The sequence below is a fragment of the Alligator mississippiensis genome, chromosome 1 (assembly GCF_030867095.1).
Source record: "Alligator mississippiensis isolate rAllMis1 chromosome 1, rAllMis1, whole genome shotgun sequence".
Lineage (NCBI taxonomy): Eukaryota > Metazoa > Chordata > Crocodylia > Alligatoridae > Alligator > Alligator mississippiensis.
In genome coordinates this window covers 477,506,103-477,524,699 of record NC_081824.1, presented here as the reverse complement: position 1 = coordinate 477,524,699, position 18,597 = coordinate 477,506,103, and the positions used below count along the sequence as shown (strand labels likewise).

Sequence of the window (18,597 nt, the reverse complement as noted above, 5' to 3'; positions counted from 1 at the left end):
CTGGCATCACATACATGGGTGAGGGGCTTGCTCCCTGGAGAGCTAGGAGCTCCCAGGCTGCCCAGCAACTAGTGATGCATTTCGAATTGGTTGGCTGACAGCCAACAGTTGCTGGCTTCCATTGGACCAGGTAAATGAGGTCACAAGGGCTATATAAGTTAAGGACTGCCCAGGAGGAGGGGGCAGCAGACATGAGGAAGGCTCAGAAAGAGAGAAGAACTGAACCATCTGAAACTTGCTCTCTCTCTCAAAACATGATCAAGGAACTGCCTGCTTCCAGAGGGAATCTCCAACAGCCTCTGGATGACACTTGTGAGTAAGCTACCTGAGATCCAACTAGGTTTATAGCTTGCAGTAACTCAGATGTGTGATCAGTCTACCCAGCCAGGGGAGTTTACTCTATGGGATTTCTCTGATATTGCTCTACCCTGTACCCTATTGCAATCCTACCCCTTGTCACCAATAAAGTTCTCCTTGATACCTAGTGTGGGAGACTTATTGGGAGTGGGTCTAAATTATGCCTTGGGGTCACCTTGGTTTGGCTGACTAAGGGAGACCACTACTTGTGCTTCTGACTGAGGGAAGCATCCCAAGTTCTTGAAGTGAATCAAGTACCCTCAAGGGCTACTAGGCCTGTGTTTCCCAGGGTGCGCAGAGCCAGAATCAAGCCCAGCCCTGGGTGGTGGCAGCTCTATCCCCAGGCTAGCGGGTGTGCTCCAGGAAGGGGGGCGGCCAGACATGAGGCGCCCCCAGGGAGGCACTCGGAGCCTGGAAGGTGGTTGGGTGCAGTGAGGTTGGTGGCTCAATGTAGGAGCGCCTCCTACTGGCCTGCCAGACGTGATGGCAGTGATACCCCCAGGCTAGCAGGTGTGCTCCAGGAAGGGGGTTGGCCAGATGTGAGGCACTCCCAGGGAGGCACTGGGAGCCTGGAAGGTGGTCGGGTGCAGTGAGGTGGGTAGCTCAATACAGGAGTGCCCCTTACTGGCCCACCACAGGCACCACATTGGCCTTCTTCCAATCTTTGGGCACTTTACCCGAGCACCTCATGCCAACATCCAGATCCCTTTCAGCTGGTGGTTGACATCAAGACAGGGCTCTTCTGGCCAGCCCATGGGAACGTCTCTTGTTGAAGCTGTTCCCCTTCGTATAAATTAAAGATAGGTTGGGCCAGAAAGGAAGAAACAACAGGACACCACCTTTCCAGTGGGAAGGCCGGGCATTCACTGGGGTGTGCGATTCCTGGCTTGAAGCCCATGCAAGAAGAGAGAGCATCTCCCCCACACCCCGGGCTGGAGCCCTGACGGCCGGGTGCCAGGGCAGTCTCTCACATTAGATTTTCCTGAGGAAGGAGACAGGAGCCTCCCTCTGTGCACGGTGAAGAGCCAAGGGGTCTCTGCTGGATGGAGTTGGTGCCCTGTAACTCCCACCCGCTTGCCGAGGTGGCTTCTTCCCCAGTGCCAAGACCCTGCGGTTTGGGGCATGGGGCAAAGGGAACCCCTTTGCTCCCTTGCCCTGGACTGCTGAGTGTGAGCTCACCCTGAGGGTCTTGTGCAGCCGCCCAAGGGCTGCGCTACATGATACCCACAGGGGTCCCCTCCACAGACCCAGGGAGGCTGTGGCCTCCAGGGACTGCCCTGCTGCATGCATGCACTGTTGCCCGAGCTGTTGGGGGGTCAGATGGCTGTTGAAGGAAGGCAGCCCCATCCTGGTCCTCAGGGCCCAGCCACATGCTGGAGCACTCGGCAGCCAAGGAAGATGCCAAAAGCAGGTGGCCATTATGGCTACCCTACCCGGGGCACCCCCTCCTCCCACAGACATGGCAGCAGCATGGTTGTGCTGATCTCACCCTCCCTGTAGCCAGCAGCCAGGGCCCAGGACAGCAGCTCCCAAGACCTCATCTGCTCCACTGGACCCTCCACCCTCCTCTGCACCCCCCCTGGACAGCACGGGTAAGTCCTGGCTTACCCCAGCTATTCTCTCGGGCTTTGTGTATTGGCAGGTCTGCTTTTCCCCTTAGCTTCCTCCACAAGCACTGCTAGACACCAGGACCATCACAGTCTCTCCGGGCATTTTAATTGCCATTCACAGCTTCATCTTTGAGAGCCGACTCTCCTAAGCCAGACACGCATCATCTCTTTGGAGCGGCCTCTCTTCCTAGGATGACCCCACCCTGCAATTTTCCTGCCGGCCACCCTGCACAGAAGAGGACAAGTATTGATCAATGGAGATTGGACCTGGACTTCGGCCCTGCACAAAGAGCCCCGTCCTCCTCCATGAGCCAGGCAGATTTTCAGTGCAATGGGTTCACATTCATGGGAGCTCCTCCTCTCTTCCACATCTTGGTGCTTGTCAGGGCTGTGCCCACTGGGAGTTGCACCGTGCATGCTCCTTCAGGCCTGTAAAAGAAAGGGTGAGCGTAAGAGATGTTGCATTGGTTCCCTTTACAGCCTCTTTGGTGGAGGCAGTGCGGGTCTGCACAACCCAGGGTTGCAGCTGGGCTTGGGAAAATAAATGATCAGCCAAGCTACCCTATTGCTGCCCCTCTGGAAAGGGAGCCCCTGCACCGTCCTCCTCAAGTGTCTGAGACCAGGAGCCCAAATCCTGCTGGGCTGGCTGAATAAAAAGTCAAAGGTTAGGGTCATGTTGGAGTGATGGTGTAGCCACGATGGTTTGGGGAATACATGAAAGGCAAGGATTTTTGTGGGTGGCATCTTTTATTGGACCAAGTGCAAAGTTGGGAGGTTGAGACCGACTGTGCCACTTGCATGATGAAGCTTTGAGCGCGATGCAGGGGGGACCGGACGGGCTGCTGGGGCCGGGAGGGGACAGGGCAGGCATTGTGGTCCCTGCAATGTAAAATCTGCCGACCGCCAAGGGGCTGCTCACACCCTTTGGGCAAGTCAAGTGGAAGGAAAGTTCTTACCGGGGCCATCGGCACACGTGGCTTTTTTCTCCCCTGCAAAGCAAATGGATGGGATTAAACAGCTGTCGGCCACAGAGAGATTCACCACCTGTGCAAGGCTGGGGCTTGCGTGTGGATGCTTGACTCTGAACTCCCAAAACCAGCTCTCTATTTCCAGCTTAGCCATAGCCGGTGATCTCACGGAGGCCAGAGGAAATGCTACAAGGACAGGCTGAAGGCAGACCTCAAGGAAAGGGTTGCTGAAATCAAGAGCTGCCAGCTGACTCTGATGGTGCCGCCACCTCAACCAAGTGTCAGCCCTTTTCAAGGCAAAGCACCTTGCCCTTGAAGTGGGGCAGAGAGAGCGGAGGAAGGAAAAGGGGAGGAATCCCAGCCTGCAGCTTGCTCGCCCCTGTGCAAAGACCTGCAACGTCTGCCGACAGGTCTGTGATTGGACTCTTCAGTCCCCACTGGACCCATCCATGAGCCGTGGTAGTGATCATCCTTGGACTGAGGGATAGCCGGCAACAGGGAGATCCTTCAGGCTCCCTCCCAGGAGCCTGCTGGGAAGATGGAGAGTCTCACCAGGCAGCGCTGTGAGCTCAGCAAGCCTGGCTCCAGTTTGCAAAAGGGATTGAACCAGGGTCCCCTCCCCTGCTCCCCCACTCCCAGCACAGCCACAGTCACATCAGGCCATTGGGACGGATGCTCCCGGGGCTCTGCCCATCAGTAATATGGATCACGAGGCCTGGTGGTCTGGCTTCCTGACACCCACCATGTGAGGCTGTCCTAAATCCCGGGTGTCCCCTGCTCCCCCCTCCCCGAGGCAGCCCGGGCACGGGTCCCAGCCCGCCAGGCACTCACCGCCCAGGTAGGCGCAGTTGAAGTGGCTGCAGGTGCGGTTGGTGCTGCGCAACACGAAGACGCTGCTGTCTCCCTGCCGGGTGACTTTGGACACGGCGAACACCTCGCTGGGGGGGATCAGCACCTCCTTCTCAAAGCCCAAGAAGGAGAGCTTCTCGATGTGGGCCCCGAAGCAGGAGCGCAGCATGAAGAACGTGGTGCTGCCGTAGCCCTGCGAGACCGCGGCGTCCAGGGACGAGGAGGTGAACTGTCCGAACCGGACCGGGCCTGCCTTGTGCAGCTTGAAGCGGATGGAGCTGACCCCCCGGTAGAGCTGGTTGTGGTACATGCGCCCGCAGTCCTCCCGCAGCAGCTGCAAGGCTCTGCTCAGGTAATAGTGCAGGGCCTTGAAGGGGAAGGTGCGCAGGTAGGTGTCTCGGGATTTACCAGCCTCTCCCACAGCCTCGTTGAACTCTTTGTAAAGCTGCTGAGTTAAATGGAGCTTCTTGTACAGGTCGTTGGAGGAGTCAGTGTAGACCAGAATGGCGATGCCGTGTGCATCCTGAAAACCCATGGGCAGACTCAGCCCTTTCTTCTTCTCGGCCCAGACAGCCGACAGGTTTGTCCACATCCCGTCCAGCAGCGGGTGTCTGGCTCTTTCCTCCTCCAGCAGCCGCGGAGCCACAGCTGCCTCCATTTCCTCCGTGCACCCGACGTACTGGTCATCAAAAGAGTCGGATGCCATCCCCAGAGGCCTGGAGTCGTGGCATTGCACCTGGAAGGGAGAAACGGGGATGCCAGCCAGGTCCTCAGGGACCAAGGGAGCCCTGTGATGTGGATGCTCCCAGGAGCAGTGTCCTTGGGACCGTGCAGGGATGGGGCAGGGTGCTGGGTCCCCTGAGCTGCATCACTGTGGGCAGGATGGAGCCTGGTCACCACAGGCCCAAAACACTGGCACAGCAAACCACACAGCTCTGGGGCAGCTCACTGGGGGGCTGGTATGGAGATAGTCCCATGACAGCAAGGGATGCAGCACCCCACAGGAAGGTCCAGCCCCATTTACCCCTGCCATGGCACCCGACCTTGTCTCCTCTCTACCGCTCTGGGGTCTCAGGCCCATGAAGGGGGCTGAAGGGGTGGCCCTGTGTGGGGAGGGGATAATTGCCCACCCCTCCTCTCCCCCACAGGCAGCAGGACCCCCTGGCCATGGGGTTGCATTGGGATGAGGCGTCACTGCAGCACGGGCTCCACCTTCTTGCCTCGGGGAGCTCCCTGCTGGTGCAGGTTGGTTTATGATTTACAGGGCTTGGAAGGGGAGGGCCGGGAATGGCTTTTGTGCCATATTTTGGGGTGTGGAGCAAAGGAGAAGTGGTCATTGTGGAGCCCTGCCCGCTCTCATCATGCAACTGTGACTTCCTGCGGGGTCCACGTCTTCCAGGAACATGAGTCGTCCTGGCTGGAGGGAGTCTGGTACCTGGGAGGGGCTCAGCCAGGTCTGTGCCCACAGGAAAGTCAGGGTGAGGGCCAGGGGCCTCATCTCCATCACCCGGTGCACCTGCAGGAGAAGGGAAGGCCAGCAGTGATGTCGCGTCCCCATTGTGACGGCTCTGCTGCTGTCTCACAACAGCAAAGGTTGTGGCTGCTGCAAAGCCCCTGCTCCTCCGTACTGGGGGGAGCTTTCTCTGTGCTGCAGGGGACTCCCCCTTTTCTGGGAGTGACCTCTCTAAGCCCACCCAGACTCCCTTCATTGCCCCAGGGCTGCACTGGCTGAAAAACCAGAAAGACATGCTGTGAAGGTGGTGTCCAACTTTCAAATGGTCTGTGGCTTCTTGGTTATTTCTGTCTTCAAACACATTCTCCCATAAGCTCCTCTCTTGTGTTTGCTGCACACATGTATACACGTACCCCCTGATTTAACCCTGATTTCACAGGTGCTGTCCCCTGGATGCTGCACCGAGCACAGGGTCTAGCTCCCGCCCTCCTGGCTGGGAGGCAAAGCTTGGAAATCCAGGCTGTGAGCCGGGGCCTGAGGAGCCAGCCTTTTCCATGCCAGCCACGGGTCCACCCTGAGAGGTTCATTTTCTGAGGTCGTCGGGCCCTTTCATGACAGCCAGGCTTTGGTGCACATGGCCAACCCGGGAGGCTGAGAGGTCTGGGACAGCAGCCCCCATCAAACCCCTCCATGTTAGCAGACCTACTAGTACTATGTTAGCAAACATAGTAATATGTTCACAAAGCACAAATTGACTGGCCAGACCATGCTGAATGCTTACAGCATACAGCAGAAACCGCTCCAGATTTGGAAGCAGCAAAGGTTATCGGACACCACGATCATAGCTGGAGCCACACTTTTGCTTTCTACGAGAGGCTGAAGAGAGTCAGCACCAAATCTGCATAGAAATACGTGGCCCGGGGCGTTCTGGCCCAAGCTCCGGGAGCACAGCTGTGCATGTGGCAGGGGATTTCCCCAGCTCCCCGCAGCTTTGCTCTCAGGTCTGTGCATTCAGGCTGACCCCCCCCACTCTCCCCGAGCTGGCCGTGCCCCCTTCCCTGCTTCGCCTGCTTGCAAGAGACCCTCACAGAAACACCAGGAAGTGACCCCCCCAGATACGGCACCCAGCGTGACTTTTCTGAGTTTTCGCTGTCCCTGTGGACTGAGACCTTTGGGAACATGAAAACAGAGAGGGGCTTGATGGGGGCTGCTGTCCCAGACCTCTGAGCCTCCCAGGTCAGGAAGCGGCAGAGACAAGCAGCTGCCAGGAGAAGAGAGGGAACCATTGCATGGTCCCATCCGGGTGCAGTCTTCTGCAGAAGTGCAGCAAGCGCCTGGACCCTGTCACTGCCTCTGCTCTGAAGGCAGCACCTGCACTCACCTTTGGGGCACCCAGGGGCAAAGCCAGGCCGGAGAGATGGACCCGTTGGGCAGGCTGGTGCACACAATGGCAGTGACCAGGGAGGTTCAGTCAGAACATAACAGCCTGGTGAACTTGGCTTGTACTTTCATTTTTGTCCTGTGCTTTCACTTTCGCCTGCCAGGGTGCACCTCCCTCTTCCCCCAGCAGCTGCGGCAGGGAAGTGAAGAGCAGCTGCAGGATTGCACCCGGGCTCAGTGCACAGGGCCAGCCCGCCCAAGCACCGAGGAGCCCACGGGGAGGACCAATGGCCATGTGCAGACAGACCCAGCCGGGCTGTGCTGTAGCCTCAGGATCGGGGCCAGCTCCAGCTCCCCAGCTACATTGCGAGAGGGACCGGAGCTGGGCTGGACGGCAGTGCAGGCATGGAGGGCTCTCTGGATCCCTGCCCTCTTGCTTGTGGTTACATGAGCACAGCAGCAGTTTCCACTCCCAGGACCCTCAGCCAGGGGCGAATTCTGCAGGCCCCTGGCCGGGAAGTGACGCTTTGGGGTCCCAGGGGACGCTGGCAGGTGGAGCCTGGCAATGGGGTGTCCCAGGAAGGCAGGGGCTCAGCAGGCATCAGCCCTCAGTGACCTCCTCCGACCACATCCCTGCTTGAGCTATTCCAAGGAGCCACTGAGATGTCCTGTCTTTAGGGGCCCAGCATCCCTCTAGGGCCTGCGTTGTGGTCTTGCTCCTGCTTGTCCCCAGGACGTGTTCAGCCCTGGCGGAGTGAGGGCTCCCACAAGAGCAGCTTCTATTCCTTGCACGTCTAGAGTTGGTCTGCCTTCCCCTGTCCCCGATAGTCCTGTTCATGGAGCACATCCACGTGCTTGTCTGCACAACCATCACCAATAAGGTATCGTGCTGCACACCTTTGTTCTCCTGCCCTTAGCCACTTGTCATCCAACGGCACTCTCGCCTCACCGGTGCAGCTGTCTGTTGCCATGTGGCAACCTCCTCGGTTTGCAGCACAAGCTGGCGTCATGGGTGAAAACAGCCAGAGCTGTTTGATGCCCAGCTGTGGGGGATGACCAGCAAAGCTGGTAGGAGCTGCTGCCTCGACCCAGGTCTGCCCAAGGGAGTCAGGCATCTAGGGGACAGGTTGTAGGTCATGCCCTCAGCTTGTCCCTTGGCCTTGAAGGCATTAAGCAGCCAGGATTTGAGCAGCAAGGCAGGGGAGGTTGGGATGGAGATGAGATCTCCCGTCACCACCCTGCAGCGAGCACTGAGCTCAGTGGCCATGCCTGCCCCACGGCAGCAGATCATAGCATTGAGATGAGCCCTATCCATGCTCCTTAAGCCCAAAGTGATGTGACAGGGATCCCCCTAGCATCCTGCTCCAGACTTAGGTTTCCAACCTGCTCAAGGCCCCTGGGCTGCCTGTCCCCCTCCTTCCTGGGGGTGACTTTCATGAGGTCTGAGCTCTGCAGCACCACTGCAGCACAGACACATCCGTGGCCTCCGTGTCAGATTGTGGGCAGGAAATGTCTCTGCGCTGAGTGGAACGGGACGAGCTCTGACAGCACAGCGCGGGGACCGGTTTGCAAACTAGCATCGTCCAGCAGCATGGCTGGAGCAGGGCTCTGGCCACTGCTAGCTCAGCCCTTCCCAAACTTGTTAGGTCGAGGCCACCCTCGGGAAATGCCAGATCTTAGTTGTCACTGCTTTTTTGATGGCAGAAATATAACAGAGCCATTCTCCCATGGCACAGACTCAGAAAGACCAGAGCAGCACAGAAGGCTGCTATCACTCTGGATTCCTACGTGGGTTTATGTTTTTACACTTACCAGTGCTAATGTTGCCCTTGAATGGATCTCAAGGTTTAGCAGCCCGAGCTCTCTGACACCTGAAATGCTGTGACCATGATGCTTGGTCAGACCCTGTGGCAGAATACCATCTCCGTCTTTCCCCAAACTCTGCTATCTGACCATTTGGTTACCATGGGCACTGCAGAGAGCAGACATCCCATGGGCTCCAGGTAACCCTGAATTGTAACCTGAGCTGGATATATTACTGAGGGAGCAGGTAAACCTACTCCCTCTGCCTACATGACTGGCCTCACACACCTGGGTGGGGGGGTTTAAGCTCCTTATTTTTCTAAGCAATGCCAATATGACTGGGATGGGTCTAAAGACCCTGCCAGTCTACCTAGCAACCAGTGATGCATTTCAGATTGGCTGGCTGGCAGCCAACAGTTGCTGGCCTCCATTGGACCAGGTAAATAAGGACATAAGGGCTATATAAGTGAAGGACTGCCCAGGAGGAGGGGCAGTGGCCATGATGAAAACTCACAGAGAGAAGCTAGACCATCTGAAACTCGCTTTCTCTCTTGAAACTCATGATCAGTGAACTGCTTGCCTCCAGAGGGAATCTCCACCTGCCTCTGGATGATACTCGAGATCTGACTAGATACATAGCTTGCAGCAGCTCAGATGTATGATCAAAGGCTACCATGCCACTTTGCTCTAAGGGATTTCTCTGGTATTGCTCTACCCTGTACCCTATTCCAAACTTACTCCTTGTAACCAATAAAGTTCTCCTTTGTACTTAGCATGAGAGACTTATTGGGAGAGGGTCTAGATTAAGCTTTGGGGGTCCCCTTGGTTCAGCTGACTGAAGGAGACCACTATTTGCATTTCAGACTGTGGGAAGCACCCCAAGTTCTTGCAGGTGGTCAAGTACCCTCAAGGGCTAATAGGCCTGTGTTTCCCAGAGGGCACAGGTCCAGGATCAGGCCAGACCCTGGCTAGCGGGTGTGCTCTAGGAAGGGGGTTGGCCAGAAGTGAGGCACTTCCAGGGAGGCTCTCAGAGCTGGAAAGTGGTCGGGCGCAGTGAGGTGGGTGGCTCAGCACAGGAGCACTCCCTACTGGCCCTCCACAGACCCCATCTCCCCTCTCATAACATGGGCTCTGCCTCAACCCAGTGTAATCAGTGGGTGCATCTATATGAGATGCTAACTGTACAGTAGCTTAATAAGACTGCAGATTAGTGTGCACGGCAAAACCCATGCTAATAAGCTACTGCACAGTGTTATGAGGCTACTGCACAGTTAGTGTCACTAAAAAGCCATGTGCCTGTGCTGCTGTGCAGTGGCACCATTTACTGCGCATTGATTTAGTACTTGGTTATACAAGTACTAAATTTAATGTGCAGTAACTGTGGCACATTACTGAAAGTGTACTTGCACCCAGTGTGCCCGAAGACTGGAAGGCCAATGTGGTGCCTATCTTCAAGAAAGGGAGGAAAGTAGATCTGGCAAACTACAGACCTATCAGCCTGACCTCTGTCCTGGGGAAGGTCTTGGAAAAGATTATCAAAGAGGCGTCCTTAACAGACTGGCTGAAGGCAATATCCTGAGAGATATCCAGCACGGGTTTGTTGCCATGGGACTCTTCAGCCTGGAAAAGCGCAGGCTCAGGGGTGATCTGGTGGCTACCTGTAAGTTTATCAGGGGTGACCACCAGTATCTGGGGGAATGTCTGTTCACCAGAGCGCCCCATGGGATGACAAGATTGAATGGTCACAAACTTTGCTGCAACCGATTCAGGCTGGACATAAGAAAGAACTTCTTCACTGTTCAAGTCCCCAAGGTTTGGAATGGACTGTCACCGGAGGCGGTTCAAGCACCCACTCTGAACGCCTTCAAGACACATTTGGATGCTTATCTTGCTGCGATCCTATGATCCCTGCTGACTTCCTGCCCCTGGGGCAGGGGGCTGGACTCGATGATCCTCCAGGGTCCCTTCCAGCCCAGATGTCTATGAAATGGCTGCCTTACCGGACTGGAGTTTTGGGTATCCTGGCAGCCTGTTTGCAAAGGGAAGTCCTCCACTGGACTCTCTCCAATGTGTCCACATCCTTTCTGTAGTGGGGGCCCAGAACTGGACACAGGACTCCAGATGTGGCCTCCCCGGTGCCGAATAGAGGGGAAGAATCACTGCCCTCCATCTGCTGATAACACTTCTACCAATGCAGCCTTCTTGGCACCAAGGGCACATTGCTGGCTCCTATTCGGCTTCTTGTCCCCTGTTCCCCCAGGTCCTTTTCTGCAGGGCTGCTGCCCAGCCAGTCACCCCCAGCCTGTCCTGGTGCATGGGATTGCTCCATCCTAAGTGCAGGACTTTGCACTTGTCCTTGTTGAACTTCATGAGATTTCTTTTGGCCCAACCCTTCAATCTGTCTAGATCACTCTGAATCCTAGCCCTGCCCTCCAGCATATCTACTACTTCCCCAGCTTGGTGTCATCTGCAGGCTTGCTGAGGGTGCGCTGCATCCATTCTTCCAGGTCATTGATGAAGATCTTGAACAAAACTGGCCCCAGGACTGACCCGTGGGGCACTCCATTTGATACCACTTTGAAGGAGTCAGCACACTCTTCTTTAATACTAATCCTATCAGGGAAAATAGGTGAGGGGCACATATCTAATACCTGGCTTTTGCAGTGGGCATTATGGCTATGAAGGGAGTCGCATTTCAAAAAATTCCTAAACCACCAATAGCACCTTTGGTCTTTTGGTGCAGGGTCTTTGCATGAATGCTTTCTGCTGCCTCCATTTCATGCCCAGCCATTAGTCTCTGCAGGTCCTGATGCTAAAGAAGCACTTAAAACTCCCAATTCACAAGTATGGTTTATTGATGGCAGCTCTTATTGTGTTAAAGGAAAGCCTTTTGCCAGATGTGCTGCAATAGAGATAATTTCTCAGCATGTAATTCCCCCCATGCATCTGTAAAGGTGCTAAAGGGTTTGCTCAGGGCTTGGAAACCCAATCAGGGTGCTTGTACCGTTGGGATATGGATTTTCAGCAGGCTGTACACACAGATATAGCTGCTTGGAACTGAAGGCTGCAGAAAGCATGCATGTGATTGGACAGCTGCAAATCTACAGCTACAAAGATGGTCATTTGACATCTTGTTTTTTGAGAAAACTCAACAGGAATGTGATTGAGAGAACTGCAATTACAATATTGTGGTTAAATATTCATTTACATCATGGTATAAAAGAGGAGGCTCAGAAGGATTTCACAGCTTCAGTCTTTTAATGGGGTTATCAAATTACGTACGAGATTACTACAAGACATTTATTTAGCTTCCGCATGGCCTCGCTTTTGCCCTGTAGGGCAGGTCCCACCTAAAGCAAGCAAGCTTATGATTGTGGTGTCATTAAGAGCAGCATGCAATCAAGGCTGGTGCGAGCAGGGATCACACCACTCCCCCCACATCCCCGTGGAGCACTGAGATCAAAGCAGAGGAAGCGCGTGCCACGTGAATGATCTCAGCAGGGCTTGCTTCAAGAGGAAAAGGGAAGGGTCTGAACACTTAGAAAGCAGCAAACAGCTTGAGAGCAGCAGCGTTGAGCAGGAGAATGGATACTCCAAACAGCGAGGGGCGCATCTGGAGGAGGAAGGTGATGCCTTGGCTCCAAGCTGTGAACCAGAGAGAAGTGTGTCAGGTAGTGGTTGGAAATCATTTCATACTGACAACCGCCCCGACAGTGAGCGCACAAATCCTTCCCAGATCCCAGGGGACATGCTTGTTCCCCAAAGGGAAGTGGACTCCAGGAGACTCCAACTTGGGTTTGATCAGGGTCACTCACTGCTTTGTGCCGACATTTCACTTGTGTCTGTCTTTCCTCAGGCTCCTTGTCCCTCTGGCCATCCCATTAATAATGTATGTGGGGATCCCACTAATCCCATGCCCTTTCCCTGACTAGCATCCATCTCTAATGTCCCCAGGGGCTAATTTTGGAATAACCTGCTGAAACAGAGTCTCTTTCCCATTTCTAAGCCCAACCCATACCTCAATGTGATAGGATGGTGAATGGCAGGGACAGGGAAGGGGATCTAGTCATGGGAACAGGAGATGGGAGATAGGCAGATGGTCTAGTCCAGGGGACATGCATTTATGGTGACATCAAAGCTGAACTGGGTCTGTGAGTGTTTAGTGCTTGTGGGGGATAATTCCTCTACAGACTTTCACTGAAACCAACTGCGAGTAGAGGTCCTGCAGACACAGAGGCATTCACACGCTACAGGGATGAGGGACACCAGAATACCTGGATCCCTCCACAGGACTGCGCTGAACCCCACTTGTTTTTCTGCACATGGCAGGTTTGCCTGGTCAGGGCCATCTCAGTTTTGTGAAAGAGGGAAAGACATTTTTGTATCAAGAAGAACAAACCCATTCCTACCAGCGTTGTATTCACAGCTGTTTTTCTTCTCATCTGAAAAGGAAGCAGAGGGTATCAATGAATGGCAGGTGCCCGGCTAGGGTTGTCAACATCAGTCTGGTCACTCCATTTAGGGGTCAATCTAGGACAGCCCTGAACAGGCCAAGGCAATTCTCACGGGTGATTTTGTGTCCTGCTCCCATCACCTTGCAGTACGGTCCAGGTACCTTTTCCACACTGGGTCTTTATGGACCAAAGACTCCTCACGCTCCCTTTTCTGACACTCCCTCGAGCAGCAGGAGTGTCTGTTTGCTTCTACCCATCCAATGACAGTCCCCATATCATAGTCCCCGTCAACACCCGCACACACTCAGCCCAGTACTCACTCCCCAGGTAGGCGCAGTTAAAATGGCTGCAGGTCCGGTTGGTGCTTCGCAGTTCAAAGCTGTTGGGCCCATCATGTCCTGGAAACACCTGAAATATCTCATGGATGGGGATTAGAACTTCTTCCTCCTCCTCAAAATGTGATAATTTCCTGATATCAACTCCAAAGCAGGTGCAGATGGTGAAAAAGGTGTCTTCACCAAATTCCTTAGCCTCTGTTTTGTCTAAAGACGAAGAGGCAAAATATCCAAACCTCATGATATCAGATCCATTTTGCTGATATCTATAACCAGTGATTCCCCTGTACACTAGTGTTTTGGACATCATGTTGCAGCTGCTTCTTAGGAGCTGTAAAGCTCTTGTCAGGTAATAATGAAAGGCTTTGAAATGGAAACTGCTTTTGTAGGTAGCTTGAGACCTACCAGACTCCCGTACTGCCTGATTAAGAGCTGCATGAAAATCATTATCAGTGTAGGCTATAATTGCTCTTCCATGTTCTTCCTTAAAGCCCCTGGGCAGACCCTGAAGAGATGTCTTCACGCTATCCCATTTTCCTTTGGATTGGTTCCACACATTTTTCAAAACTGAGTACTTTTTCATCTCTTCCTCCATGAGTTATGGGGCATTTTTTTCCATTTCCTCAGTACAGCCAATGTACTGGTCATCAAAAGCATCAGGCATCTGGCTGAACTTCACATCTAGGGGAATAAAGCCAAGACAGATTGATGATGAAGTGTTTTGCACTAGCATGCCGGGGACTCCACCTGCATCACTGTTCCACACCTAGGACACACGCATGGGAAAATGAGAACTCCCACCTTGAAGGGAAAGCACAGGCTAAATATTCAGGACAAGCAAAGCATGAATGAGAGGAAAGGAACCTGCTTTTACTGGCCTGACCCTGTCTGACCTCAGGACCCGACCAACATTCGGGGGTTTAATAAGGTATTGCCATTTGTTACTTGTCAGCTCTGTGTTCCTGAGGGAGGCCTGGCAACCAGCTTGCTGGACTTACAAAGGACCCCCCCCCCCCCCAATACCTCATCAAACCAGAACTAAGCAGAAGAAAGGTTTAATAGGCATCTTGGGCTGTACATTCCCTGGTCCCAGCACAGGAGGCCTACTTAAACTTGATTGACTAAAACCTGGTTGCCGGGTTAGGGAATGCTGAGGCAAGAGATCGAGTCAGAGTGGGTACAGGCCACATTTGAACAATGTTTAAGGGTTCATCACAGTATCCAGACCATTGGAGCCCTGACCACAAATGCTGTCATACCTTTCCCGGGATGACTGGTGGAAGTCCTCCCCACAACATTTATGAACACTCCAAGTAATCCCCTTAAGTCTGTTAAAAGACTACAGTAAAATCTGAAAGTCATGCTAAGCTGAGACTTATTCACAACAGGTAGAATACAAAACACTGATGCTGACTTCACACTGCAAGCACAGCTAGGCCAGCTGAGAAGAAACAATGTGGTATCCCTTCCAGTATATCGTCTATATTCATAATAATTTCAAGCTGGCTCCTAGGTGTCTGGTTATTCCTTAAAACTTGATGTTTTTCCTGGTTGTTAATCAGGTTCTTGAGATGTTCCAAACCAGATAATCCCTTGTCATGGAAAAAGGTAATTCATTTACATTGAAACTGTTCATATAACAGGATTTTCCCCGTCAATTATGTTAGGGTGACAATAATTTGGATCTTAGAGAGCACTGGATTGGATTTGCAGCTGAATAAAAGGCATGACCTAGCAGAGCTGCTAACCACAAGGCAGAATGATTTATTAAAAATATCTTGCAAGATGCTTAGGCAACCAAATTTTGCTTCTGAATGCCTACGCTAAGCCAGTCATTTGCTTATGCTAAGTAACCATCTTAACTGTGTCAGCCATTTTCTAAGGAAAAAGCATCAAGTGAATCTGTATGAGTCTGTGCGCTGTGAACCAGTTACAGCAAGGAACGAGATAAGATAAAGGACCCCAAAAAAGGGTGGAAGATGGTAAAACCTGAGATAGAAAAACAGACTGGAATGTGGAAAACAACACGTCATTGGTAACAGAATCCGAGATGAACACGTGTGTAGCTGCCTTTAAAAACTGGACCCACCTGAACAGAATGGGAAGAGCTGCCTGGCAGAGAGACAGAGTTTGTCCCTGAGGGGACACTGCAGGCTCTGAGGGCAAGAGAAGCTGCTTTGGAAGCAGCCCTGTTGGAAGTGGGAGGGGTGATGTAACCCCAGCAACATTTTGAAATAGAGCCAAGCGCAAACTGGACCAATCCTGTCCTAGTCCAGTAAAAGCAGAAACTTAGTGTAGAAAGAATTCTGGCTATGACGTTGTCACAACCCAAAGTTGTGATTTGTTGTTTGTGTGTGCTTCGGCAACGCTAAATTATGTTCCCGCTAAACTTACAGTTTTCCTCTCCCGCGGCAGAGAACTCTGGTGCAATGGGGGATTTCCCGCCAATTTGCAGCTTCTTTGCAGGGTGCATTTCTTTTGCATCTCAGAGATGTACGGTGCAAAGGAGTTCCCGCCATTTGTATTTAGATTCGCGCCACATTATTGGCCAGTTCTAAATGTAGGCACACGTGGCGGCTAGCTATTGGCTTGCTAGCCGTACAAAAGGCTTGAGTGGTTTCCGCCCAAGTTGGAGGACTCCACGAACACCAGGAGGAGGAGACTTCACCCTGTGTGAAGATATCTAAGCGCTGCGGATCCTTATGGACCCAACGCATTTCAAGCAGGCAACAGAGGTCTAAACGTCCTCTGGCCTCTCCCCGTCGCTGAGCGCAATCCTAGATGTATCCCTATCCTATATACCCAATTTTCGAACCCACAGAGTCTTAACGGCTCTGGGGGACCTGGGAACCGAACCAAACCCACGGAGATTCAGTCACTCTGTGAGGAAAGAATTGCCGAACCCGTGGAGCCTAAACCACTCCAGGGCCAAAGAACCGAGTTTGTCAGAGTCCTCCAACGAGGATTCAAGCGGAGCTGCACCTGGAAAACTGTCCAGCCTACACCGCGACCATCTTGGGTGTAAGTAAATAATCTTTTCAATCAACCACTACGCCTCCATAACTAATTTTAGCTCGCGCGTACCATACCTCCCCGCGGTTTTCTCCGACCCTGCGTGCCTGGGCTGCTGGCCACAGTCCGCACGCGCAAAGACGGGCCCGGCTTGCCCCCGCCCCGCACAGATGTCATGCTTCCTATTTAATTGAGTCGCGAGCACAGCAGAACAGCAGGCAGTTTCCTCTCGGGGCAGTTGTATGTTCAGAATGCATTGTTTAATAAATCAAGTCTTTGAACTTTTGTTGTCGTTCGTCTGAGCCTCCGCCCAACCAACCTGGGGACTAAGTTTTCCCCAACAGTTTTCTGGTGTCAGCAGTGGGATTGCGGTGGAACACTGAGCTGATGGCTTGAACAGTCCGGGGACACAGCTGACACCCGTGGCGCCAAAACCCAGAGGTAAGAGATCCTAATTAAAAAATCTCACTTAACGGGTCTCAGTGCTCCCCAGCCTGGACGAGTTACGTCTTCTCATAGATTTCATAGACATTAGGGCTGGAAGGGACCTCGGAAGATCATCGAGTCCAGCCCCCCGCCCAAAGGGCAGGAAGTAAGTGCGGTAAGTGCTCCCTACATTATTTGAATAAGGCTAAGACTTGGTTTATCTGGCTGACTGAAATTTATAACAGAATTCTTTATCTGAATCTGGATATATGGGATCCCTGACAGGTAGACTGTTCTGACTTTGTCTGGGGACGCCTAGACTCTTCTCTGTCTATTCCTTTGCCTACTGGCCTCTAACAGTCCTTGTCCTGATAACTCTGATTTATATTTGAGAGATTGTCTTGTGTCTTTCCCTTGTGTCTGGTTCACGAGTAGCCACCCCAAGTTTGCCGCTTGCGAGCCAATCTCGAATGCAAGGGCTCGTGTTCCAGTTGTGAATTCCCTTTGTGTCTCTGGCACCGGGCATCACTCTGATGAACCCATCTCCCCCTTCCTCTTGTGTCTTTGGTAAATCTCTCCTGACTGAATTGTTTTGTTCTGGAAATGGGTCAAGGAACTTCCTGTCCGGATCTAAAAGCCCCTTTAGGGTATATGTGTAAAACCTACGAAACTCAATTGGGTCCAAAGAAGCAAAAGCGCTTAGTTAAATTGGCACATGCTTGGAATGGGTATACCTATGAAAACCCCGAGTTACACTTCCCTAATGAAGGAACCTTTGATCCTGACAAATTAAATTACCTGAGGGGATTCTTAGAAATACCCAAGCCCAAGCAAATGGCATATTGGTACCTATGGGATAATGAAGCTTCTAAAAGAAAACAAAAATCAATTGAGGCTAGTCTCAGAGATTCAAGCGAAAAATTAAGAAAAAAATTGGTTACTTTAAAAGTGGCAAAATCCAGCCCTTGCGCTCCCCCACCTGATCCTCCTACCTATAACAAATTGCACCCCAGTATTCCGATGCCCAACGATACCACTCTGGAAGGCACAGAAGATTTGCTAGACTCCTGGGTACCCAGTCAAGCTCCTCCACCTCCAGCTCCTGCAGGAGGGTCCATCACCTCTGAAAGCAGTGCCAGACAAACCCTTGCTCAACCACCAATAACTTTAGTCTCTCCCCCACCCTCCGTTGCTTCAAGTTCTGAAGAAGATGTCCAATCTAACCTGCCAGACCTACCCACTGTTAAAGAGGTCAAAAAACAAATGAAATCTGAATTAAGACTGTTATATGACATTAAAAATATCGAAAGGGGTTTAAATGGGCAGGCTGTAATAACCCTATATGCCCAAGAGAGAGAAAGACTGATTGTAACCACCTTCGGAGACCCTCAGTATTTTAAGTCAACTGTTCTCTGCCCATTGTGACAATATCCGCCTCAAATGCACGGCGGCCAAAGGACTATTGTTCATGTCCCTTGGACTGCTAGTGACATCACCACCTTTTGCAATACCTTTCCAAAACTAAGGGAAAGTCCTGATTTTAGAGATAAACTGCAACAAGTTTTTAATATCTATAATCCCACTGTGTCAGATGTCGATTGGTTTCTAAACAGTCTCTTAAACCCAGGGCAAAAGCGGCTTCTCATTGCTGAAACCTGAAACATACAGGACGGCACTCCATGGCCACAAAATGATTACAACTATGAGGACAATCAGGGATTGCAAGATTTGCAAAATGCAAGGGCCACTCTGTTAAACGCCATTACCAGAGTAGCTCAGAATCATGTAGATTGGACAAAAGTAGAAAATTGCAAACAAAATCCTGACGAGCATCCAGCCGATTTTCAAAATCGACTTTGTGCAGCAATTCAAAGACATACTGGCATTGATCCTGGTGCAGAAAATATGCGAGGGTTGATAGTTACCACTTATGTAAAGAATTTACAGCCA

At 52.4% G+C, this 18,597-nt stretch overlaps 1 protein-coding gene across 1 annotated transcript; it reads right to left on the bottom strand.

Moving 5' to 3' along the window:
- Positions 1-3,641: 3,641 nt before the first annotated feature.
- Positions 3,642-4,761, bottom strand: LOC132249480 (ecto-ADP-ribosyltransferase 5-like). The gene is made up of 2 exons (XM_059724714.1): positions 4,734-4,761; positions 3,642-4,633 (listed from the first exon to the last, which is right to left on the bottom strand). The coding sequence occupies exons 1-2, from the start codon at positions 4,759-4,761 to the stop codon at positions 3,642-3,644; spliced, it is 1,020 nt and encodes a 339-aa protein (XP_059580697.1).
- Positions 4,762-18,597: the final 13,836 nt, after the last annotated feature.

Excerpts from the sequence above, each read along its gene's own strand:
- LOC132249480 (XM_059724714.1), bottom strand. The coding sequence starts at position 4,761 with ATGGGACTATCTCCATACCAGCCCCCCA. Across the intron at positions 4,634-4,733 it reads ATCTCCATACCAGCCCCCCA|CACCCTGCCCCATCCCTGCA; the intron begins GTGAGCTGCCCC and ends CAGGGGACCCAG.